The sequence below is a fragment of the Denticeps clupeoides genome, chromosome 5 (genome assembly GCF_900700375.1).
Source record: "Denticeps clupeoides chromosome 5, fDenClu1.1, whole genome shotgun sequence".
Lineage (NCBI taxonomy): Eukaryota > Metazoa > Chordata > Actinopteri > Clupeiformes > Denticipitidae > Denticeps > Denticeps clupeoides.
In genome coordinates, this window is record NC_041711.1 from 27,910,226 (window position 1) to 27,936,407 (window position 26,182).

Below are 26,182 nucleotides of genomic sequence, written 5' to 3' on the forward strand. Positions count from 1 at the left end.
TCTAACCATGTGCAGCAAGGTCTACCACTGGAAACAAGTGTCTTTTAGACTGAATCATGTCGCTGCACTTGATTATGCAACAGTCAGTCATGTGAATCTGTGCACAATGGACCACAGGGCACATTGCTCTGTGTTCCTAACCAGATGGAAACAACCTTTGCAGCAATTAAACCAATGCAAGAAATAGCCTTTACAGGTAACTGAAATGAGTGTTATATTAAAACGTACATTGAGGCTGTGTGTAGGAAAAGGGCCTGTCAGTCACGTGTAGGATGCTCAGACGGGTAATGTAAAGCACGTCAGTCGGATGTTCCCTGAAGCCATGAAACCTGCACCTGAAATGAAAACAATTTAATGTCAAAAGGATAAATGCCCACCTACCGTACAAATGACAAATCATTGCAAATGTTCAAAATAAGGATCCTTGTTTTTCCCCACATGCAAAGAATTTCCCTGAAGCTGCACAGTGCAAACCTGAAACATGAAAAAGACCATTCTCAGCAAGCATGTACAAGTCAGAAGAACAGTGTCACATGGCCTGCCTCAGGGCAGGATAATGGCTGTGACTAGAGGCTGAAGTTCATGGGCTCTGAGTTACAGGGGCTTGCAGCATGTTGCTAGAAACGCTGGTCACCGCTCACCTGAACTAAGCTGATGTAAAGAACCTGCTGTAGCACTGTCAGGGCAAGGTGCTTGGAAAATGCCATAGATGCTGCAGGTCAATGTAGATGGAGGCCACAGCAAGACATTTCAATAAAATACTTTCAATAAAAGACTAATACAAAACCCATAAACTAAGATCATCAAATCTCTGAGAAAGAACACAATTGCGTGAGTGTTAACGAATTTGTGTATCTGCAAGTCTGCACATATGCAGAGATATTAATGATACACAACCCAACAGTAGATCAGTGAATTCCCTGTAGGACTATTGTTCATGAACTACAGTTAGCAGCAATTCTTCAGCCTACAGATTTAGGATACAGAAATCACATCTTTATCATTACGTTTTCCAATTTGTGCAAAAAACACACACCAACCCAAGCACACACATTCATATCCACATATAATCTATATAGGATTAGAATTAAACGATTATGCCAGGTTTACTTTAAAATCAATTTTTTTTGTATTAAACTTGGCCTTCGAACGACTATAGGGAACACCGAACACAGATGCTTTACACATTTATACGATTACACGTAGCCTACCATCTGATAACCCAGGAAAAGCAATAAAATAACATATTCCCCTGGAAAGGAACAGAATATTGGGTAGTGATGCTCACCAAAGGCCATGTTACTGGTCATCAGTTACAATTCAGTGTGTTAAATGCTTTGTTATTGACCATCTGTATTTGACAACAGAGTAATGCCTGACTAGGCAGCATATGAGGGCACAAAAAGGCTCTTGTACAGAGGTGGCATTTGTGCTTGAAATGCACTGTCAGCTTTGTTTAGTGCAACAACAAGTGTTTTCATGTAGAGGCATTAAGCACTAAACATGTTTTGTAAAATTTATTTGGTAAAACTTTACTTAAAATACAGAATGGTATGATTCAGAGAAAATTCTGCGTGTGTTTAAAAGACCACTAACTCTTCTTGATTTGTCCTGATTGTTGTTCGCTGTTACCGTTTGTATAAATGAATCCTGTTTGTGTTGTGTCCTCATGCCGTTATTGTTTTTTATGCTGTCGTGTATCTTTCTGTTAGTTGAGTCGAGCAAATGTGTCCTTTTTAATCTCAAATCTGTATAAACTCTGTAGATAATCATCACTGTGAACTGACTGAGCTCTTACACTTTCAGGATGGCTCGAGGCAGCGGAAGGAGAGGAAAAAGACCGTCTCTTTTAGCAGCATGCCCACAGAGAAGAAGATCAGCAGCGCCAGCGACTGCATCAATGCTATGGTAGAGGGCTCAGAGTTAAGGAAAGTGCGCTCCAACTCCCGAGTCTATCACCGCTACTTCCTTCTCGATGCAGACATGCAGTCTCTGAGGTGGGAGCCCTCTAAAAAAGAGTCAGACAAGGCCAAGATCGATGTCATGTCTATCAAAGAGGTCCGGACAGGCAAAAACACAGACACTTTTCGAGCTAATGGTGTTTCTGAACAGATATCAGAAGATTCTGCATTCTCAATTATTTACGGAGAAAACTATGAGTCCCTTGACTTGGTGGCAAACTCTGCAGATGTGGCAAACATTTGGGTGACAGGGTTGCGATACCTCATATCATATGGGAAACACACCCTTAACATGATTGAAAGCAGTCAAAATAACCTTCGCACCTCCTGGCTGTGTGACCTCTTTAAAGAGGCTGACCTCAATGGCAGCCAGCACATCAGCCTGTGTACTGCTGTGCAGCTGATAAAAAACTTGAACCCTGGACTCAAAAATGTTAAAATAGAGCTGAAGTTCAAGGAATTGCATAAAGCAAAGGACAAAATCGGGTCAGATGTGACTCAAGAGGAGTTCATTGAAGTTTTTCATGACCTTTGCACAAGACCAGAAATATACTTCCTATTAGTGCAGTTCTCCAGTAACAAAGAATTTCTTGATACCAAGGATTTGATGATGTTTCTAGAGGCAGAGCAAGGCATGGCCCATGTGAGCGAAGAAACGAGTCTGGAGGTCATTCAGAACTATGAACCTTCGAAAGAGGGCCAAACGAAAGGTTGTCTGTCCCTCAATGGATTCACCAATTACCTCATGTCACCCAACTGCAACATTTTTGACCCAGAACATGAAAACGTGTGCCAAGACATGAGTCAACCACTGTCCCACTACTACATTAACTCCTCCCATAATACCTACCTGATTGAGGATCAGTTTAGGGGACCGTCTGACATTACAGGGTACATCCGTGCTCTCAAAATGGGCTGCCGGAGCGTAGAACTGGATGTCTGGGATGGGCCAGACAATGAACCGGTTATTTACACAGGCCACACAATGACTTCACAGATTGTCTTCCGCAGTGTTATTGACATCATTAACAAATATGCATTTGTTGCATCCGAATACCCACTAATTCTTTGCTTGGAAAACCATTGTTCCATAAAGCAGCAGAAGGTTATGTTTCAGCACCTCAAGAAGATCCTGGGAGATAAAATTCACACAGATCCCCCCATGCCCGAGGACAACTACCTGCCCTCACCTTTGGACCTGAAGGGCAAGATTTTGCTCAAAGGGAAAAAACTCAGCCCCATGTGCACAAGCTCAGAGGGTGAAGTAACGGATGAGGACGAGGGGGCTGAAATGTCTCAGAGGATGAACTTGGAAGGCGGAGAACCGCAGAATGTTGCCCAACCCAAAAGGTTTCAGCTGTCCAAAGACCTGTCTGACCTGGTGAGTTTGTGTAAGTCAATCCCGTTCAAGGACTTCCCATCTGCATTCCAGAACCAGAAGCACTGGGAACTCTGCTCATTTAATGAAGTCTTTGCTGGTCGCTGTGCCACTGAATATCCTGGGGATTTTGTCAACTACAACAAGAAGTTTCTTGCACGGGTGTACCCCAGCCCGATGCGCATAGACTCAAGCAACATGAATCCTCAGGACTTCTGGAAATGTGGCTGCCAAATAGTGGCCATGAATTACCAAACTCCCGGCTTAATGATGGACCTAAATATTGGCTGGTTCCGGCAGAACGGAAACTGTGGCTATGTGTTGCGGCCTGCTATTATGAGGGAGCAAGTGTCTTATTTCAGTGCCAATACTAAAGACTCAGTCCCTGGTGTGTCTCCTCAACTCCTACACATGAAAATCATCAGTGGGCAAAATGTTCCCAAACCTAAAGGCTCAGGCGCCAAAGGCGATATTGTAGATCCCTATGTGTATGTAGAAATTCACGGCATTCCTGCTGACTGTGCTGAGCAAAGGACTAAAACCGTTCATCAGAACGGTGACAACCCGCTTTTTGACGAGAGCTTTGAGTTCCAGATTAATTTGCCTGAACTGGCAATGGTGCGTTTTGTCGTTCTGGACGATGACTATATTGGGGACGAGTTCATTGGCCAGTACACCATTCCTTTTGAATGTCTACAGCCAGGCTTCCGGCACATCCCGCTCCAGTCATTGACGGGTGAGACCCTTCCCCATGCTTGGCTGTTCGTACACGTGGCCATAACGAACCGTCGTGGTGGGGGGAAGCCCCACAAGAGAGGCCTGTCCGTGCGTAAAGGCAAGCGGAGTCGAGAGTATGCGAGCATGAGGATTCTTCTGTTGAAGGCTGTTGATGATGTGTTCAAGACTGCCACGCAGCCACTGAGGGAAGCCACAGACCTCAGAGAAAATATGCAGGTAATTCAGACTTACAATATGTTTGATTATTTATCTCTGCACAAAAATGTAGATTTTTGGAATTGTAGAGCTCTAGAGGTCAGACTAGTGTTAAACCTTGTGTATTGCTCATTCAGACACGAGCCAAGCTGCAAATGTCTCTCAACTGATTCATTCTGGCGATATTATTTTATTTCTATGAATCATGTGAATAATGTCCCTTTTCAACAGCTTGTTATTAATAATTCTTCTGTAACATTCTAGCTGGTGATTGATTACAGGAGAAACCTCTGAATAAAATAAAATTTAATGCATTGCTTCAACTAATACTCATAATGGAACAAAAGTAGCCCCCCCATCATGATTTAGTGGCAAGTGCATTACTTCCTCTGGCCTTTTAATTTTTCAAAATGAGAAATTTCAGAGCCCTAACCCCAGTGTCAAGTGCAGATCACAGCCACCTTTACTTCAAAAGGACCATTAGTGAGGCAAACAAAACCACAAGGCTTGATTTAATCAGACTTGATATAATCCATTGATGTTGCACAACTGGCAAGACAGACTCAAGTAGACATCAAAGCTCAATTGCAGACTGGAAAGATTCCTTGCTGAACAATAAAAAAAGAAGCTGTGCTAAGACGTAGAGAGGTAGCAGCTTAACCAAATCCTTTTGATATTTAAAAAGGAAAATGATTTAATAGTGTATGGAATGTGTTTATGTACAAGTCAATAACATTCCAGAAAGCCGAATAAGCCAAGCCATGGAAAGGAAAGGCTAGCACACATAAGAAAGGGCTGAGAAAATAATGCTAGTTAGGTTATATCATTATTCCCCCTCGACTCCTCAGAAGCCAACAGGTATTGCTACTCTGTTTTTCATATTTTCTAATGCTATTTATATTAGTTTTTCCACATATAGCATTTATTAGAGCTATTTCGTCGAGGGTCTTAAAATATTTTTTTTTCTGGTGATTTCTTGTGAGAGAGGTAGTGTCATTCTGTGTAGTTTTGTTTGAAGATTCTATGGACAGTAGTAGACTGCTCACAGGCAACATGCTGTTGCAGGTAACATTTACACACCACTTCCTGTCACAGCCTACGCCGATGAAAAGATCAAAGAGGCAGAGTAAGAGGAAGTTAGTGAATGGGTTTTTTTTTTTTTTGTGAGGTGTATTTTTGCTCATTAGCTGTTATGATAAGTGCTTTGTGATTTATGTGAATTTCTGACATTTGATATAATGGTTAGTGACAATGACCAGTACTCTTCAGAAATTGTTACATATCAAATTATGGGGGACAATTTTTATGGTATCAGAATTGATACCACATTGCTTGGTGTCATACCTTGCATCACATATGTACACATCCAAATATTTGGAATATTTCATACTTCTGAAATAATTCTGTCCTTCCCACAGAATGCAGTTGGATCTTTTAAAGAGCTCTGTGGCCTGTCTGCCGTTGCCAACCTCAAGCAGTGCATTCTCGCTCTCTCACCTCGATTGATTGCGATGGATAACACCCCCAATGTGCTGTTCAACCTCAAAGAACAGTACCCAACCATGGAGCCCCAGGGGCTGCTGCCAGACTTCCTGAAGAAGGTGGTCAATAACTACGACACGGTGAGAGCTTTGTTCAGACCGTCCTTCAGCTCATAACATGCATTAGGAAATTGATTAGAAACATGAGATGGATGATTAACAGTCCTTATGTTCAACATAATCACAACCAAAAGTAAAATAATTTCAACTGAGTCGATCATTTGTAAAATATGAAAAATCTGTGGAATGAAGCCTGTTGTTTGCACAGATTCTTTGTGATGTTGAGACTTAAGATTTTGACCCGAACTTGAATCATTGCATTGCAACATGTTTTGCTTTGGGCTTGGGGACACTGCCTTGTTGAAAGGTGATTTATCCATGACATCGTTTTTTATGCATGACCATGTGTCAGTTGATGAAAAACAGTGACCCTACCATACTTCAGTGTGGGGATGGTGTTTTACTGAGGCATTGGCAGTGTTACCTCTTTGACTTTAAAAGCATTGCTGAAAAACACTAAAATCATCTGTCTTACGATGACCTCAAAATGTTTCTTGCAGATGAGTTGTAATCAAGCTAATGAAATCTGGTGCTGTCCAGGACAGGCACAATGTGACACTGAAAAATTGTGTGCATTACAGTCTTGAATTTAGTTACACTGTATGTTTAAAGACCTTTTCTTACATTGGGACACATGCATGATGTAGATGAATTTCTTAATACTGATAAAAAAATAACTGCACTTAGTTGTTAAATTTTAAAAGCTATTCAACACAGTAATCTTTATCTTTATTAAATGACAGTAATTTTCTCAGGCCACTTGATCATACGTATCATACATTTCACGGAAGGTCAGTATGTTAAATCCATATTAAACAAATGTTAAGATGTAGATCTAAATGAATTGCACTGCATTACTTACAGAGCTACATCCTTCATTGCAAAGTGTTCAGTTGCTTATTATATACTGATGTAAAAAAAACGCTTTTGTGCTTTGGCACATTGGGTACAGCGTAGACTCTTTATTGGACATGTCTTCATTTCAGACAGAATAATTGCCAGCATATCAATCATGTAGAAAAGTACATGATAATAATAAAACCTTATTTGGTCAAAAAAAAATCTGTCCATTCTGTTGAAGCGTGAGCAGCCAGTGTGATGGGAGCAAACAGAAAGTTGATAAGAGAACTGATGTTCAATTAAAAAAACAGGAACTATGTTTGTTCAATTGACTGAAGTTATGTTATGATTCATTTTTACCTCTCCAGTATTAATATATAATACAGGAATGCTCACTATGTGTGATAACTGATGAAGATTTTGAATAAATATGTTTTTTTAACAATTAATCTGAAGTAACCATTCTCTGACAGATTTGTGTGGAAAAGATTAACAGGTCGCTGCTCCCAGCAGTTTGACTCACAGCTTCATGTGTGAACAAGGTTATATTCCTTTGTCCTGGCAGTCAGACATTTCTGTTAAATTCACCCTGCACAGCCACCCAGTGCCGTTTTTTTTTGTTCTGCCAGACATATTTTACTTAGCATAAGAAAGAAAAAACAAAGGTGACAAATTGGTGCATATTGTATTTACAGTGAAGACAAAAAGGTTGTAGAGCACAGCCTGACACTGAATTTCATTAGCATATCTTTAAAATCTATTTGCCTAATGCATTCATTATGGACAAATAATAGGAATAGTGGAGATAGGTTAATGCAGATGTGTGCAAGATAGTTAACTTGAAGAAACCAAAACATATATTTGAGTTCACTGAGATTTATGCATCATTGACACGGATTCTGGATTGTAACTAATCATATATTCAGTGTAGGAGTAATGCATTTATACCCTGTCTAAATAATTCATAAGAATCAATTGCAAATTCAGATCCACAGTCTAGGCTAAGCAGAGGGAATAACTATTGTTGCTCATTTTAATAGAGAAGAATGGGATTTTGTCCCCTAAAGCCCTGACTGGATTATTATTTAACTGCTTGCTATGATGTGGAGCACATGCAGAAGATGCATGCACATCAGCCCTATATTTCAGCTTAGTAATAGTTTGATATCACACTCCCAAGAAAAGCAGATGGTGAAGTGCAGACACAATCCCGGGTTAACATCCACCGCCCTCTCTTCTGCTCCATAAATACCCCGCCATGGTGGAGGGTCTGCCACCAAGGCTGTAATTTCTTCACCCATTAGTAACGTAATCACAGTCAGCATGTCAGCCTTGGGTCTGTTGCCACAGCTGTGGAATGTCACAAACAGCCTCCTCTTCCCCAGCCCCCGTGTTTCCTCCTGTCGCACGGTGATCATGTGGAACGCATCAGATCTCCATGGCGCTGGATGCGTGCACGCTCACCAAACAGGCCGGGTCACGGGCCTGTGTCCAATCCACTTGAAGTGGCTTGAGGTTGACTTGGTGCCGGGTGTGTTTTCAGAAACAAACTTCATTTTTTTGCTGAGCCGCCTCACCACATGGCCATTCAGGCTCCGAGTGTGGCGAAGGCGTGACTGCACTCTGGCTGACTGGAAAGTTGGCACGCCATGGTGATTGATCTTTGGGGTATGTTGCTGGGCACAGCCCATCTGAGCACGTGGCCGGTACTGTGCAAGCTGTTAAAACAGCTGTCCTCCTTTCTACCCCTCCTTTTTTCCTGGTCAAAAAGGACAATCTGTGACCTTGCTGTGCTCTTAAGTCACTGTGGGAATGTAGCAGTCCATTAGGATAATGTGCAGTACATGAAGACCTGTACCTGTGGCACTAGCAAAATAGAGCAGCCAAGTTGAAAAGCAAAATAGAGCAGCCAAAGTTAGTCCAGAAAAGCAAAATAGAGCAGCCAAGTTAGTCCAGTTTTAGAATGTGTACAAGTACTTCAGACAATTAGGCAACCGCAGCAAGATGACGGAATTCAGCGAGAAACAGATAGGGTTCTGATGGTGTTGGTTACAACATGATACACATGATTATCCCAAAATCCTCAGCCTTGTTGTAAATGGATTCCCAAGGCCTTGGACTCCGTGATAAGAGCCGCCATGGGAATTCTAGCAGTAAGCAGGTCAGTAGGAGCACTCAAATAGAGTGAAAAATTATGGCTGCTCCACACACAGCCCTCAAAAGAAATCCAGATGATCATAGTGAAACACTCATCATAGATATTAAATTAATTCTTACCAGCAGGGCAGTTGTCTCATTTCTATTCTATTTTTTTTAATCAGCTTTTATTGTTTCTGAGATGCTCACATATGGAACAAGGCTCATTACCTGGCTGGGTCAGTACAGGGCAGTACTGATTATGTAACATGAATAATTTTCCCTAAATAAGATCATTCTCATGCCACATGTTCTGCTGAAATGGACGCCTTTCTTGCCCAAACTGAATAGTGAACATTTAGATCACATTTACTCTGTGTTCATTTGGGCTTTACACAATTCTCCCTTTAAATATTATTTTTCTTTCTTCTATATCCTGCTTAATATCACAATATCACTCTTTTGTCCCCGTAGATGATCCAGACCAGCAGGACTCTGTTGGACAACTTTGAGGGAGTGTATGAGAGAGTACTTCAAACCCAGAAAGCAGGTGAGATGACCGTGAGATAGGACATAGCGAAAGTGTTCACCATTTTTAAAAGTGAGTATAAACACACAATAATACCAGAGAATAAACTATAAAGAATAAATTATATAGCTGCATGTTATGTAAGGTTCATTATGTAAGTCTTTTCGTAACCTGTGTCATGTCCTGGTTTTGGGAGAGAAAAAAAATTGATTGAAGCGCTTTTGATTATTAATGTTGTCAGTTTCTTTACACTTCAATTAAATTGAACTAAAATTGGGACTGACATCCGTCCTCTCAGGGCTTTATGTCACCAGTATCAAAGTCCTTTTTTTCCTGGAAACCATTAGGATCCCACACCAGTCTGGATATGCAAATATCAGAAAGCATATTTAATACTGCACCAAAAGGGGAGATCAAAATAGGAAAGGACTCTGCCTGCTTTTATAAGCATTTGCATTTTGTCAAGCACTTGACAAATTTCTGTTTGCTATCCCATTGTGATTGTGAGCATGATCACTGATATACGAGGTGGCTGGGAGTGCATTTGTGTGTTTTGCAGTGGCTGCTTGATATTATTATTATTGAGGTATGTTCAGCAAAACCAAGGAATCTCTCAGTCTGAAGCCTTTTATGTTTTGAAATTGATTCATTGCTGACTTGACTAGGTCATCAGAAGCTTTACTGTATTAATATGAGAGTTTGATTGGTTATGATGGCAATGACATTTTGTCCAGCCCTAATGTGTGGTGGGATTTTAGTATTAGTTTCAGACTTACTAAGACTGAAGCTGCCTGGGTAATCAAAGTTATCCCTCTCTTAAACTTTATAATTGTACAATTTACAATCAAAGAAAACAGCTTGTGTGTGATCTAGGGGGAAAAACTGATTCCCTTACTTTGAAACAGATTTACTATCCAGAAAGCGAGCTTTTTGCATCAGCACGAAGTCACTGCGTTGCTATTTTTCACAAGTGAATTATGCTAATGAGTTTACCTTCCTCTCTGAAGTGAGACGGGCCCAGCACCATGAGCCAGCTGCTGGCACCGTCAGTGACTTTCAGTGGGGGAATGTGGGTCAATACTAATGCCATTCCCTGTGGAGACCAGTGGAAAACTCCAGCGCTGGCTAAGCGAGCGGAGTTGTGAATAACCCACCACGTAAACTGTTCAGAGAGAAAAAGATGGAAGGGACCAGTTTTTTCCTACCAGCCTGTTGCAGATGGCGGCATCAGATTCAGGTTTAACACATGGAAATGCCCCAAGGGTTCCATTAGCTCTGGAACAAATGGGTAACCCCTTTAACATGCTGACAAGATAATGCAGAGCACTGCCTGCAAATGACAGTCCGGCTTTTAAAAGTGACATGGAACTGTTGTGAGACCGTATTTCCACCATCTATTCATACATCTGCCAGGGACATGGGACACTGGTCCCTGTGTCTGGTTTAGATGGTATGTCAAAAGCAGAGGCGCTATGCACTCATTAAACATGGATAACTAATATAATAAGACTATTCACCCGATGGTGTAATTTGTCTGATCTCTGCATCATGTGGATGGCAGCAGGATGGGCTATGGGAAGAAGGGAAGTCGGCAGAAACCAGCTCTGCTGCAGGAAACCTTGATTTCTGCATTCATCTGGATGTTACCCGATTGACACCGACCACCTACACTTACCTAAACAATGTCGCAGGCTTGAAGGCAGTGCTATTCCCAGATGGCAGTGGGCACTTTCAACAGGATAATGCACTTGTATTGCACTGCAAAAAGGGCTCAGTGATTGTTTGAGGAAAGGTGTTTACTTCAATCTGACCCGGCATGAGTGAAGTCAGGTCAATGGAGCCCGAACCCGCATCTCAGCAGACCTAATGGATCTTTTGACCTATACCACTAAAACCTTCACAAATATACAAACTCTGCACACATATCAGGAGGCCAGATTTGACCTCACAGCCTTGCAAAAAATCCACTCACACATTTCCAAAACCGACGTGGCTTAGCAGTTTCATTTATCTGCTTTCGTGACCTGTGAACATCGCGACCATACAATGCATACACTGCTGTTGCCAAAGGGCAATGGTCGGTGCCCCTGCTGCTCGTCACTATTCGAGTGCTCACAAAGGATAGGGTTTGAAACGCTGTGCACGGATTGACAGAGTGGGTTTTCCCACAAACCCTACAGTATGTTGCTAGGCAACCCCAGCCGTAAGAAGAAAGTCAGATCTGTGCATGTGCCGCTGTGTGCCATCTTCAGCACAGTCACGGGTCATTAAACCAACAGTGCCGCTCTGTGTCCAAAGCACCCAACTTCCCGGCTACAGAGACCACTTTTAGCAACGTTTATACTTTCCTACCAGTGAAAGCACCCAATATATAAACATTAAAATAATACAACATCATTATTCTTCTGTGATGGGGATTCATTGACGTGGCGATTGCTGTTTAACAAATTTTCAGTTTGTGCCTGTATGTTGAATGTTATAATGGATCTTAAAAGAAATTAAATGTGCATAAAAATCAGTAGTCTGGGTACACCTGATGGGATATGATGTAGTATATTATTCTGGCACTGTGTGGGACATATTCACAGCAATTTCACCTCTTACCTGGCCAACACTCTGTCAGTCCACTCCACTCTGAATTCCTTATCCCGATAGGAACCTGGTTACCATCAGAAGCCTGTAGACATGAGCCTGTGACTATCCTTCAGAACAACAGTAGGGGGACAAATAAAGCGAAAGCTCCTCTGGTGACAAATCCCTGCTCTGTTCCTAGCCTTGATGCTAATGCAGCCTGAAAGGTTTTTATGTCTGCAGTGCCCACGCGCTTCCCTGCTATAATAGCTGCATTTTCCTCCTGCTCCCCTCGCTCGTTCTCCTTTCTGTTCCTGTTCTTTGGATACTTGCTTTATGGCCGTGTCACTCCTGTTTAGAGTCCTCATTTGCAGGACGCTGCGCATGTCATTTTACACAGCATATCAGACAGATACCAGTCAGGACCTGTTGCGGCCCTTAGACACGTCATGATTTGACAAAGGTAGAAACAAATGGTTTAAAAAAAAAAAAAAATCTATATATATATATATATGAAAAAAAATAACCCTCACATGCACAACAAAGGCTTAAATGTAATTAGTGATGATCAAACAAAAATAACTTTTACTCTGCTTTAGGATCACAGCACAAAATTCCCAGATGACAGAAGAGCTTTCATCTTCAAGTCTTATCTGGATTTATATGCCACTACAGATTATGCACATAATTTGTATGTCTGTGTTTGTTTTCAACCTCTATTGCCCCCTTGGTCCGACAGTCCATAATCTCATTCAAAAATCTCTTCTTGTGTCATGAGATGTCATCTTTCACTTTTCCCAGCCATGGAATTCCACGAGAACCTTCATGACATGGCGCTGAAGGAGGGCTTAAAGGGTCGGAAGCTTCATAAATCAGTGGAGAGCTTCACCTGGAACATCACAATACTGAAGGTAATTGGCTACAGTTCAGCCTTGCTTAGCACTTGTATACATGAAACACTGTATTGCCACAACGAAGGCACAAGAACATTCTCACTACACTGAACTGATTATTGTTCCATCTACAATCCAGCTGTTTGTAAGTTTTGCCATTTATTCAGCAGCCGTAACATTTTACTAATTTCAATGAAATTCAAGGCAAATTATTATTGTAACCCAGATATTCAAAGCTCAGTTTATATATGCTATATTGAATAGTGAATCAGGCTTAATTAAAACATTCATACAATGAATAGTAATGCATAGTGTTGCACAGTTTTGACAGCCAATATACATTGAAATATTTGGTGCAATAGCAATTCAGCATTTGTCTGAATGCTTTTAGAGCATTGAGACTAGTGGGACTTTTCTGTGTCCCGTGAATCACATGGCAAGTTTTCAAACTGCTTGTATGTCAAAACTTTATATTGAACTACCCAGAAAAAAGGCACGGCAAGTACTAGTGGCAAGTACAGTGGTGGCCTAGTGGTTAAAGAAGCGGCCCCGTAATCAGAAGGTTGCTGGTTCGAATCCCGATCTGCCAAGGTACCACTGAGGTGCCACTGAGCAAAGCACCGCCCCCACACACTGCTCCCCGGGCGCCTGTCATGGCTGCCCACTGCTCACTCAGGGTGATGGGTTAAATGCAGAGGACAAATTTCACTGTGTGCTGTGCTGCTGTGTATCACGTGTGACAATAACTTCACTTTCACTTCACTTTACATACATGTCACACTTGTTCATAGTTCTGACTATTAGTTATTAGATTTGCACTTGTGCACTACCATCTAATCCTGACCAAAGGTACAAACCTTCACTGGTCTCACGATTTGATTAAATTTTGTCTGCTCATTGGGGCAAATCATTCAGTGGGTTTGGATGGCAACAAACAATCGCTGTATGCAACGTTTTCTGTGCATCAATTTTGAGAACTCCAACAAACGTTAAACAGTGACTAGCGTTAAACAGCGTCAAGCAAACGTGAGTGAAACCCAAATTGAACACAGCTACAGGAAAAATTAATGCCGGAAAATTTTCAACAACCCTAGTCAGGACTAACTGGTTTGATACTGGTTTGCGCGTTCATATTCAAATTCAATTTTAAGGGTTCATTCCTCTGCCTCTGAATCATTGCCCATGCAACTCTTCATTCAGGTGAGGTAATTATCAATGACTGACCTTCAACACATTTATTTGTTATATTTGCATGTGTTAATTATGATTACCTTGTGCATTGAAACAACAATTAATGTAGTCTCTGGGTAATTGAGGGCACACTCACAAATGTGTGACAAAGCTACTGAAGTAATTATAAAGGTGTGTAGATTTGCATCCTGCATAAGCCAGGAAATAGGGGCCTGAGACCACAGAAACGGCGTGTCCTGGTGAGATCTTATTGTGGGACTGGCTAAAAGTGGCTATAATTCTGCACCATGGCTGGATTTCGGAAAGAGACTTCCGATACAGTATTAGGGGGCCACTTGTGAATCACAGCACAGCACACGCTGACACAACGAAATGCTTTTAACCCATCACCCTTGGTGAGCAGTGGTGCCCGGGGAGCAGTGTGTGGGGACGGTACTTTACTCAGTGGCACCGTGGCAACCTTCTGATTACAGGTCCGTTTCCTTATCCGCTAGGCCACCACTGCTCCTTTAAAGACTTGAATAAACGCAAAAAAAGAAAAATCATAATAAATGACCTTTAAATAACTATCTACATTAAGAGTCTAATAATAGCTACATGTTTAGTTAAATTCTTGTTATACAGCATATCAATGCGCAGTGATCTGTGAACACCCCTTCATAATGATTAGGATGAGCAAGTTGTTTTACCGGTTGTTGTGAACTATTATACTTTATGAATAGCAGATGTGCTGGCTGGTCTTTTAAATATTTGCACTTTTAAATGTCCTACAAGAAACATGGCCCATGTTTCACACAAGGAACTGACCCATACCTACTGACAGAGGTGGCAGATCTGTGGTCCAGATATTAACCCTGTTGCCCTGACAAGGTTTCATAGCTTGGTGCCAAAGATCCCACAAAAATCCCATGCTTGACCAGATGAGATCATTTCCAAAATGACTGATATTGTTCATGTCGTTTGATTTTTAGGTGACTTGGCTTGACCGCAAATCTGAAAAATGTATCAGGAAATACAACCAAGGCTTCAGCTAATGTTTGAAATTCCACAATCACATCTTGAAATCAGTGACAATGAGCTAGAAGTTATGAAGTCAGACCAGTTTGTTTAGAATCGCATTCTCCGTATCAGGACTGACTCTCTTTCTACTGCTTACAGCTTCTGCACACCACCAGTGTCATTTCCTCTGTGTCAGTTTTGGAAAACGCCTGGGCAGTATTGCCAGAAGCAGTATTTTCTACACTGAAACAAAAAAAAACATCAATGCAATAAACATTGTACCGAGAGGGTTACATTAAGAGCCAAGGACAGTTCACACTGACATTATTTCATATAAAATGTGTGCATTGAGTGTCACTGGCAGTGCAGTAAACAAAACCTTGAATCATACAGGATACACTTATGTGTACGGGGATGGATGGGAAGAGGCAAACACAAACTGAACTGAACAAGACGTGAAAACAGGAAAGAAAGGCCCACTGAAGTGACCTTAAAAAACAGGAAAAGGAAGTTCACCAGCGGCAGAGGACACCAGGATCAGAGTGTGGTTCTCCACCCACACTCACTGTTCGTTACCACGGTTTCATGTCATATGCTGTTTTACTTGCCACAGTCCGGCTGTGATATATCATTCATTTAACCAACATACAACATCGGCTCACCACTGACTGGAGTCCTGATTTTATGTTGTTCTGTGCAGTTCTATCAGCACAGTGATACATGAGCGTTAAAGAGATCTGACCTGTTTAATAGTGATGGCCACTGACCCCCTCTCTCCCACTGTCTACAGGGCCAGGCTGACCTGTTGAAACACGCCCGCAACGAGGTACAAGAGAACCTGAAACAGATTCATTATGCTGCTCTCACCTGCCAGCTGTCCAAAGGTGGAAGGCCTGGGGGGGCAGGAGCTTCAGGCAGCTCAGAGGGGAGGAGTCAGTACAGCATGGGGGCCATCCCAGAGAACGTCGGCGAGGACGACGTTACGGATGACGAGACCTAAAGAGGCATTCGACTACTGGACCCCTCACCCCTCGAAATCCATCCCCAGTCCTCCTCCCCACCAGGGCCGGTGCTTAGAGGGTCTCCCACAGGGGTGGAACACTGCCAGTGACACGCTCATCGAGCTCCCCACCACCCAGTACTTTTACAAAAGCACAAAGCAAAGAAACAAAAAACATATAAACAAATGTATATTTTTTAGGAGAGATTGAAATCCTAGAGCCGTGAATGTAACAGGATGCTGTGAGTTAAGACAAGGGGAGTGTTTACAACAAGGAACTACTCAATGCCAAAATAGTATGTCTGTGTGTATGTAAATGTCTATGTATATGGAGATTTCTGTTACCTTGTTTTTATTGTTTTTTCTGAAAGAGTGGTTCAATTTATTTGATAAGATTTTATTTTTTTAAAAACAAGGAAGTTGTCTTTGAAGTTGCTATTTTAATCTGTCTGTACAGAGAGGGGGGTGGGGGGGGGGTGATGAAAAAAGCTGGGAAAGGCTCTTGATGAAATTCATCCTATTTATTGTCCCTCACCTTTTGACCCTCCTGAGGCGTCCTTTTTGTACAGACGGAGGAACAAACATTCGAATACAAACGCCGTTCGTGGTGGTGAGAGAGCACTTCACACACGACCAGCAACTTCCACGAAAGAGCGGCCAGAGGCGCCTAGGGGGCTGCGGACCACTCTGTACATGTGAATACATCAGGTGTGACGCAGTATGTGCTTCTCAACCATTCCTAGTTTTAAAGACAGTTATATGAACTCTTTATTTATTGATGCCGTTTAACATGACAGTGCCTGGTTGCTACAGTGTCTGCAGTATGTTAGGGGAGCAGAGGTCCTGCCACCCCGTTCAAGCCAAGCTCTGTCTGCCCTCTGCCAAGTCGCTTCTAGTCAGTTTTTTTTTATTAATACCGAGGTTCGGTTCCATCGGTCTGTTTACCACGCGGAGCTACTGTTTGACCTAAGTGAACTTCCATTGAAGGCAGACATCTAACTGGAATTAAAAAAAGAGACCGTCATTATGACATTGCAGTGCTGTGACAGTGTATTTAAAACTGTAGTTGACCGTTTCTACCTTTTGGGGGCTAGTTTTGAACCAATGTTTTGTTCTGATCTGTTAATACCCAAAGCTGCAAAAATAAATCTGAAAAAAAAAAAAAAAATCCAACCCTGATTGTCTCGTCATGTCCTCTGTTGTTTTCGTATACATTTAAAACCAATATGTTGGGCCAATGCACATTAAATGTGCCTCTGAGACCAGGGAATGACGGTTAACTGTATCTGACCGATTCCACTGCTGTGTCCTTTTAAACCCAGCACTCAAGTAAGGACATCGCTTGATGAGGACACAAAGCGCATTTTGCGTGCACTCTGCCCAAAGGTCATTAGCTGAATCCCACTTGCCTTCCACTCCCACCGATTGGCGTGACCCCTGCTGGAAATAATGAATGCCGGGAAATTTGTAGGTGACATTACAGGGCAGTAAGGTCCCCATCAGCTGTAGGACGCCGTGCCCACGAGGTTTTAACAGGCAAAAATCACACTATTACTATTGATTGCATTATTCTTCGCAGACAGCAGTGGAAAAAAGCCCGGGGACGTCTAGAGAGGTTTGTCACAGCCGGCTCTCGTATGCTGACACGCACCCACGCAACCAGCCCCACCTCTTACCGCACATACTGTCTCTTTCAGTGGCTTTTTTTCTCTTTTTGTAGTGTTGTCAGTACATTGCGGGCTTTTTTTTTCTCCTTCTTCCTCTTTTTTTTATGTTTCCACCACTCGATGCCTGTGCACCTCATTGCCTTGACAGTCCAACGTGACTGTTTTCCACTGCAACAGGAATGAAAGCACATGAGTTCAGAGAGAGAATGTCGCAGGCAGTACACGAGTTCATGGTTAATATATCTGTATTAATAAGATAGAGAAGGGATGGGGATTTGGAGTAAAAACCTGTTGATACATGAGAGATGATGATAATTCGGTGTAATGTGGCTGAGATGTTTTTCTAGTATACCAAAAAAAAAAAATGTTTGTTATTGGTTGGATTTTAAAAGTCCCATTTACTTTTTGTATCGCTGTGCTGAAGACCATGTAAGCTAAACTAAGTTGGCTATTGGCAGTGTCCACTTTTTGCAGGATCCACGGAAGCCTTTGGCCAGTGGGAGCACAATCCAAAAGAAAACCCTACCACCCTCAGCTCCACCCTCAGCTGAGTTTTCATTTTCCTTTGTTGACTTGGATTTGTCGCTCGGCCTCATTATTTAATGGAAAAAAACAGCAGCCAAATAGACCTCTACATTACAGTGCAGCTGCATTTTGTTGTTATGCTTACTATTACTCCATTTTGTAATATTGTGTTATTCTTTTACTAATATCGAACTTAATTACTAATTCTGGTAGAACCTAAAAATGTTTTATTTATTATTTTTATTATTGCTACAAACACTAATCCTTCAAAAACTGTTGTCTGACCAAAATATGAAATTGCTGCATCACAATGGTAACATCTTCCATTGTCCAGTCCGCTGTAGTGCTTGTGTGGTTTCACCTTCAAACAGGCAGAGCAAGTGGTGCCAACAGCTCCTGCTGTAAACGCTGTCCTCGTGTGCCTGATTAATAACGAGCGAAGCACGCGAATATCAATAAAAAGGCCCGTCCTGTTTTAACGGGCTGACGGGAGAGGACAAAATGGATTCCTTTCAAATGCCACCCCCAGTGCTGGTTACACTGGCCGGTGTCTGGCTTTCATCAGTCACACCGATAAATACAATCTCCGGCTGGAACAGCTCTTCCCCAAACCACGGCCCATGTATAATTTTTTTTTTTTTTTTTTTTTTATTTCTACACAAATTCCAAAAATAGACGCGTAGCAGCAGAGTCTGTTACAGTTCACACTTTAAGGGGAAAATTCCGTAAAACACGCTCCCCTTTTCAAGAGCTAAAAAGGTGTGTCCTCTGAACTCCAGCGTCCTCAAAGGATACTAGCTATCAATAAAAAGCCTGAAACAGATTGAAACGCAGGTGGTAGCGAAGAGATCCATGGGTGATTCAGGGCCAGCGGAAGTCAGTGGAAAGTGTTGAAATGCATTACCCTCCCTGTGGTGAGGCAATAACAGTCAGTGCAGCACTGGCGCATGACAGGTCAGGTTGTGATGCACGTTATTCCATTCCTCTGTACATCAGCAGGGAGGATTTCATTCAGTGCCTGTCACTTCATGCAGAGGGAGATCATGGCTTGGATTACTAAACTCACGTCTTCGATACGTTGCTCAATGGCTGCCTTTGTTGGGGCCACTTTACAGGCTTGAGTTGTGCCAGTGCCTTAACACACGACCGAAAACTGGGGCACGGGCCTCGTGGCCATTTACCATTACTCTTGAAGCACACCACTTTCACCAACATAAGGACCGTTGCTCTGCATTGTTCACAAAAGGGATTTCCCAGTGAAGGTTATTTTCCACTCCATTTGACTATGGCTCATCCATGCATTCAGATAATCTGCCCCTACTGGCAGCCTGGGGAGCTGTTTTGTGTCTCCGGTTTGGCCCAGTGACTGTGCTTTAGCTGGTGAACAGCATCAAAACCTGATAAGCTGTAAAATACATGTTTTTCTTACTTTCTTCACTACTTTAAACCTGTAATTTACACTAACCCTCAATGATGACTAAGCATCTTTTCAACTTTACAGTGAACTTTACACTGGCCTTAAATAAACATGCTGGCACCAACAAAAGCAGTTGACTCTCTGACTGCTTCCCGACATCCAGTTTGATTCGTTCCGGGCAGTGGGGGACTGAGGTTTTCATGAGGTCCTTCAGTAACAGTCATGAGGCAGGACCCTACCAGTCCCCAGCACAATGTAATACAATGGCTGGTTGTTCTGAACACTGGGCCTCTTTATTTGGGTTGGGTTGGGTTTAGCCATGCTCTGTCTAGATTAGTTTTTTCCCCTTCCTCTTTCCCCCTTCAGAAGAGCCACGGCAGGGAGCTACAGTACAGTAGGGGTTCTGTTGGCCTCTTCATTTGGTAACGTTGCATTCACTGCAGAGGAGGACAACAAAGGCTGAAGCAGTCCATCCTTCGGGAATATGTGTGATGAGTGCACTGATTAAAATGCCAGGCTTTTTGTTTTTATGATTTTTTTGAAAGCACCCGGAGAGGGTCCCTTCATTAAAAGTGCTATTGTACAGTGAAAGAGTAATGAAGGGTTTGCTCACACTAAAGGAACTTCAAGTTTTCTGCAGATAAAAGGCAATGATGTTGCTTCCTTCTGCTCAATTAAAAAACAGTCAGTGAGCCATTAGAATGAGGAAGGATGTTACAGTAATTGCTTAAGCAACTGGCACCGGGTCTGAAGGATGAGCGATTGTTGCTGACTGGACGCAGAACTCCACATTGCTCCTCCATTTTGCTTCATAAACATCTCTGTCTCTGGGGCTTTCTGGATGACTCATCAAAGAGCCCTGCGGCTGAACTTCAGGTCCTTGGCACAGTTCAGAAACAAAAGTATGAGACCCTCCGTTGCCATTAGATTTGACATTTAAACAGAAATGTGAGTCATCAAAAAACGGTGTGCCTCCATCCTCAGAGTTCATCTGAATATGAAATGGGAAGAGTTTGGTACATCCAATCCAAAGTTGTCAGATCTACTGAAGCTATATAAGAGCATAACCAAAAAATGCATAACCAAATGTTTGGTTATACCTGGAAACCATTATTATATTGCAGGCAAATTGTAATGAATGTTTTTTGACTCAAATCGAAATGATGTCAGTTTTATCACTCAAGACACTCACTTACCAAATGGGACACAGCGGTATCAAAATATCTTTTAAGGGATCTGTTTTTTCACTGTACCTGTAAAAACCTGGTCAATCTGATCAAATGGTTTATTTTAAATACCTTTAATTATTGTCTGATAAATAATAAATAAATAAAAAACTGGGTCATAAAACCCTTTTTAAAACAAACCTCCCTGCCCTGCTTACAAAACCATTACACCTTTTCAGGCTGTCGACTAGATTGTTTCTCCAGGATCAGCTATAAGGCTGACTTGCATGAGATTCCTCCATCTGCTTCACTTCCTTCCCACAGACTAAAGATGAAAGGCCTAATTGGATCTGGTGCCCTCTCTGGGGTTTGATTCCTGTATTGACCTCAGTGGCGTCTGGGGTCCAGTTGCCCATCTTGACCTATATACACCGGTTTAGAAAATGCACATGACACAGCTAAGTGAAAGCTGTTGACAGGACTGGTGAGGAGACCTACATACGAACAGAAGGAAATGTGGCGCCATGATCAGATATTCCTTCAAAACAGAATAAGATCATCAAGCTGGCTAGTAGTCTGCAACAAATAAATGGTTCAAGCATTCTCTCCAAAACACAGATCTGCCCTAATGAGATGACAAGACCAAGTGCAGCACAAAGCCAACCACACATTGTACAAGGAGAATGCAACGGTCAAGCATGGTTGTGGCAGCATCATATCATGGGGCTGTTTTTCTTCAACAGGTCAGGGGAAATGGTCAAGAAGGCATAATGAATAGCAAATACCAAGCCATTCTGGCACAAACCCTTCTGCCCTCTGCCAGAACGGCTGAGTTAAAAAAAAAAATTATTTCACCTTTCACCAGAAGCCTACTGCCAACTCAAACAAGAGACGGCTTTTAAAAAGGCTGACCAGCCTCTGGCCTGTCAAAGCTCTCTTCTCATTCCTATAGGAAAAAACAAGCACACAAACAAACAAAGAAAGAGTCACAGGCTTCTGTGCTCAGGGGATCCCCCTTGAGATTTCGCTCAGCTTGAAGTCTACTTCAAAGAAAAGTGGTGTTAAATACCAAGGTGTTTTTGGAGCAGAGGTCTATCTGCAGTGAAAGCAAAACAACGTACACAGGAAGTCCCTAAAGCTTCTTTCTGAACCAAACCCACATGCGTTCGAGCCACAGCTAGGCCCTGCTTGAGCTCAGGAAATAGGGTTCCGTTGTGCTGTGGGGCCCTCTGCTGGTACAGAGGAAGCATTGCAGTGACGGGTGAGGAGGATGTGGAGGCGCGTCGACCAGACTCCACAAAATGGTTGGCAGCCTCAGTTACTTTGTCCTTGGCCAACAGGTTTGTGTGTTCCTGTACGACTTCCAAACAAGCCAAGAGCCAGGTTTGAAGAAGACGTGTAAAATTTCAAATAACAAGCCCCCACCGATTAATTAAACATGTCTGTGAATTAAACAAATACAGTTAATCAAATGTCAAGTGCATGTCTCAATTGCTCCTACACATTCCATATCTAGAGACCATCCTGGGACGCCGGTCCATCGCAGGGCACGCAGCATCTAGATACACACATATGGAATGTGGGGCTGGAGCAGTGGTGGCCTAGTGGTTAAGGAAGTGGCCCCGTAATCAGAAGGTTGCCGGTTCGAATCCCGATCCGCCAAGATGCCACTGAGCAAAGCACCGTCCCCACACACTGCTCCCCGGGCACCTGTCATGGCTGCCCACTGCTCACTCAGGGTGATGGGTTAAATGCAGAGGACAAATTTCACTGTGTGCACTGTGTGCTGTGCTATAACATGGACTGACCAATAATCCCGTCCAGCGACTCACACAGTGTCAGGTGTTAATGCAGGTAAATGCAAGGCGCGGTTCATCACACACCAGAGCGTCTGAGGCGTTTCTGCTCCACTAGATGGCAGGTGGAGCTCAGGCAAGCGTGCTGCCGTCGGCGCTCGGGAGTTTGCCTGTCTAATTACGCCTCCCTCCACAGGGACCTTCCTCGGAGCGGAGTCTGACTGCCTGTTCCCCAGGTGCACCAGAGGAAGGAGGGAGCGGTGTGAGGGACAGACAGAGCTGTCTCCTTTCTACGTGGAGTACCATGCGTGTAAAAAAAAAAAAAAAAACCCGCTTCCTAGCGCAACCTTCATCCTAATTTCCCTACAGGCTCCTACCTGTTCACCCACCCAACATCCAAAAACACCTCCACCACTAATGAAGCACAAAGCGTTCTCCAACAGCCCTAGGTTCAAAAGAACGACACCAGGAGTACTCGTCCCATGGAGCACTCGTTGCCACCCGTCCATGTGGCCATTATACAATTTTAGACACAGGCAACGCGGCCAATCAGCTTCCACCATGAGCCTGGCTAAGGCCCCGCCGCCAGCCGGGTCTGGCAGAGCGGCTTCCTGATTTGCCATTGTTTGGAGCACACTGTGGGGAACGTGCTCTTGTTTGTGCAGGGGAGGCATGATAAAATCAGAGCGCTGAGAACATTAAAATGGAAGGCGGCGTCGAGGTGACTTTAGCGCCTAATTAAAAACAGATGTGTCCATTTAATATTCTTAATACTTTGAGGGAGAGAGACAATCACTGCAGAAATATCTATTTGCCTCATTAAATCCTGAGGCCTGATCATGATGAGGGAGGAAATAATGAATCAAGACAGGCATGTTTACTAGGTTGTTTAAATAGAGTTTGCCAGAAGAGAAGAAAGAACAGAATGTGTTGTATATGCCAAGCAGCGAATCCACAGACGAGAGGATATTTGACGTTCATTGTGAATGGCATTATGAATCCCAAATAAGACAGTTTAAATGTTTAGGGCAAATCTGGACACATCAAACAACCAGAACATGATAAAACGGCATCGGGTGTAATCATGTAAAGATGAGGAACAATAAGCACAAACGCAACAGAGGATTGCTAAAATTAGCTCACTATTCAATCCATCGATGAATTTCCATGCAATTATGAACATAAAGTCATACATTATTAAGTATTAATGTAATTACTATTATTAATATACCCACTAGTAATTACTCATAGCCACAGCCAATTCCAGTACAGTAGAAGTATAATTGTTACACATGATACTGGGATCATTTTAAAATGGCTGTATTACTGCTTTGAGTTTATAAGAACCTTATTGGTTGAGTATTTCATATCAAGATGCATATTTCATTTCCTCCATCTGCTTTTTTAAATTTTTTGATAATATGCATTAATATTTCATGATTATCGTTACTTTATCTCTACCCACTAGCTCAAATATGAATTCAAAAGGACAGATGACCGCTGAGGTCTGATTAGTTAGATTAGTGAACCGTGCTGACATACACCTACTTTCACGTTTCGTCCCACAGCTGGGTCATGACTGTATACTCTGATCTACACTCGTTACATCTCTGCTTATCCATTCAGCTGATCCGTTTATCTTCAGGTCCAATAATTGCAGCCCACCACGTATCTTTAAAACGTGCATACTTCCCGGCGCATCTCTGAAATCTGCTCATTTGCTTTGATTCTCTACCTCCTCCTACGCCTCTGTTCTGTATTTGCCTGCAGCCTGAGGTTGCCTGCCTTTTGTATGAGGGAATGCTCGATCTTTAACCATCCGAGGTGCATTGTTGCCCCAGGCTAATGCCTTTGGGGTTCAGGGCCGGGATCTTTATACAGCTGATTTGTAACCACGTGAAATTGGTCACTGACCTCATTCCTTTAGAGCTGAATAAGAAGTTGTTAGGCCTGTGCAGAGTAAGACAGGATAGTGAGAAGGCGCCGGTTGTGCTGAACGTTCACACGGGTCTCGTATCGCAGGAAGCCGGTGACAGGTGATAGTTCATTTCCTGTTGAGCATCTTGCCTTTGTCACACGCTGACAAAGTGCCTCATTGTGAAATTAGGGATTTAATAGGCTTAATCACTTTCCCATTATGATAGATAATGAGTCCAATAGATAACACTGACACTACCGTGTGAAAGGTGTGCGTGTGCAGCGTGAGCAGTTGTACCGACTCTCTCGCTCACAGGGGCAGGCTGCCGCCGAAGCTGCGCGGAGTCTAACTGGAGCCGTGTCTTTGTGACGGGAACAGAAATGTGTGCGGACACTTCCTGCTTGCTGTGGGATCTGCTGTCACATCTAATCTGCTCCGTCAGATGCCGCTGCCATGCGGCGCAGGGAGAAGCAGCGATTTACCGCCCAATGACGCGGCCTGTTAAATCTATCAGTGATATTGATCAGGACATATGAATAGCTGATGTCATTTGGTCTACGATGTCATGCCGTCTGATCTGATGAGCGACTAAAGTGGGGTTTCTCAGCACAGCAGGCGTTTAACTGTGGGGAAGTCATTCCCTGAACTCGCACTGCCATTATGGGTTAAAATGAGGGCAACCTTTTCATTACTGGATTTCTGTAACAAATGGAATCATTATTTTTTCTTCATTTATAGTATATTCCAAATTGAACCTAAATTGTACCAATTACAATTACAGCTCTGAAAATGTGTTTAGTATGTGCAAATGATGTAACTGTGAGTTCACACACACACACACACACACACACACAGTACAGGCCAAAGGTTTGGACACACCTTCTCAATCAATGTGTTTTCTTTATTTTCATGACCATTTACATTGGAAGATTCTCACTGAAGGCATCAAAACTATGAATGAACACATGTGGAGTTATATATTTCAAACCAAACAAAGTGAAATAACTGAAAACATGTTTTATATTCTAGTTTCTTCAAAATAGCCGCCCTTTGCTCTGATTACTGCTTTGCACACTCTTGGCATTCTCTCGATGAGCTTCAAGAGGTCATCACCTGAAATGCTTTTCCAACAGTCTTTAAGGAGTTCCCAGAGGTGCACTTATTGGCCCCTTTGCCTTCACTCTGCGGTGCAGCTCACCCCAAACCATCTCGCTTGGGTTCAGGTCCGGTGACTGTGGAGGTCAGGTTTCCACTTTTTGTTAAGTACATAACTCCACATGTGTTCATTCATAGTTTTGATGCCTTCAGTAAGAATCTACCAACGTAAATGGTCATGAAAATAAAGAAAACACGTTGAATGAGAAGGTGTGTCCAAACTTTTGGCCTGTACTGCGTGTGTGTGTTTTTAAAAAGTGCCAATTTGATGATGTCACAAGTGCAAATCCCAAGCCAAAGACTAGACCTGCTGACAGGTGACATTTGCGTACCTGTGTGTGGGGGTTTAGTGACTAAGGGATGGGCGGGGTGGTTGTCGTGGGGTTCCACGCACAAATCACTATCCCAGAGCAGAATGTGTTTGTCTCAGGAGCTTCTAGAGGGAGACGGCCTGGGGAGGAACCACTGAAGATCCTCAAGGGTTTCCCCCTTCATTAGCAGGTCCG

General features: G+C 42.8%; 1 protein-coding gene across 4 annotated transcripts in view; it reads left to right on the plus strand.

Annotated features, from left to right (window-relative positions):
- Positions 1-17,211, plus strand: part of plcl2 (phospholipase C like 2) — a 30,572-nt gene extending 13,361 nt beyond the window's left edge. For 2 of the 4 annotated variants that reach the window (XM_028979923.1, XM_028979925.1), the window contains exons 3-7: positions 1,807-4,293; positions 5,691-5,894; positions 9,324-9,399; positions 12,751-12,860; positions 15,823-17,211. In XM_028979923.1, coding sequence (XP_028835756.1) covers positions 1,807-4,293; positions 5,691-5,894; positions 9,324-9,399; positions 12,751-12,860; positions 15,823-16,032 — 3,087 coding nt within the window. In that variant the 3' untranslated portion in view covers positions 16,033-17,211. Of the gene's footprint in view, positions 1-1,806; positions 4,294-5,690; positions 5,895-9,323; positions 9,400-12,750; positions 12,861-15,425 lie in introns of all 4 variants that reach the window. The other 2 variants (XR_003749774.1, XM_028979926.1) reach the window with 2 other exon arrangements.
- The last annotated feature ends 8,971 nt before the right edge of the window (positions 17,212-26,182 follow it).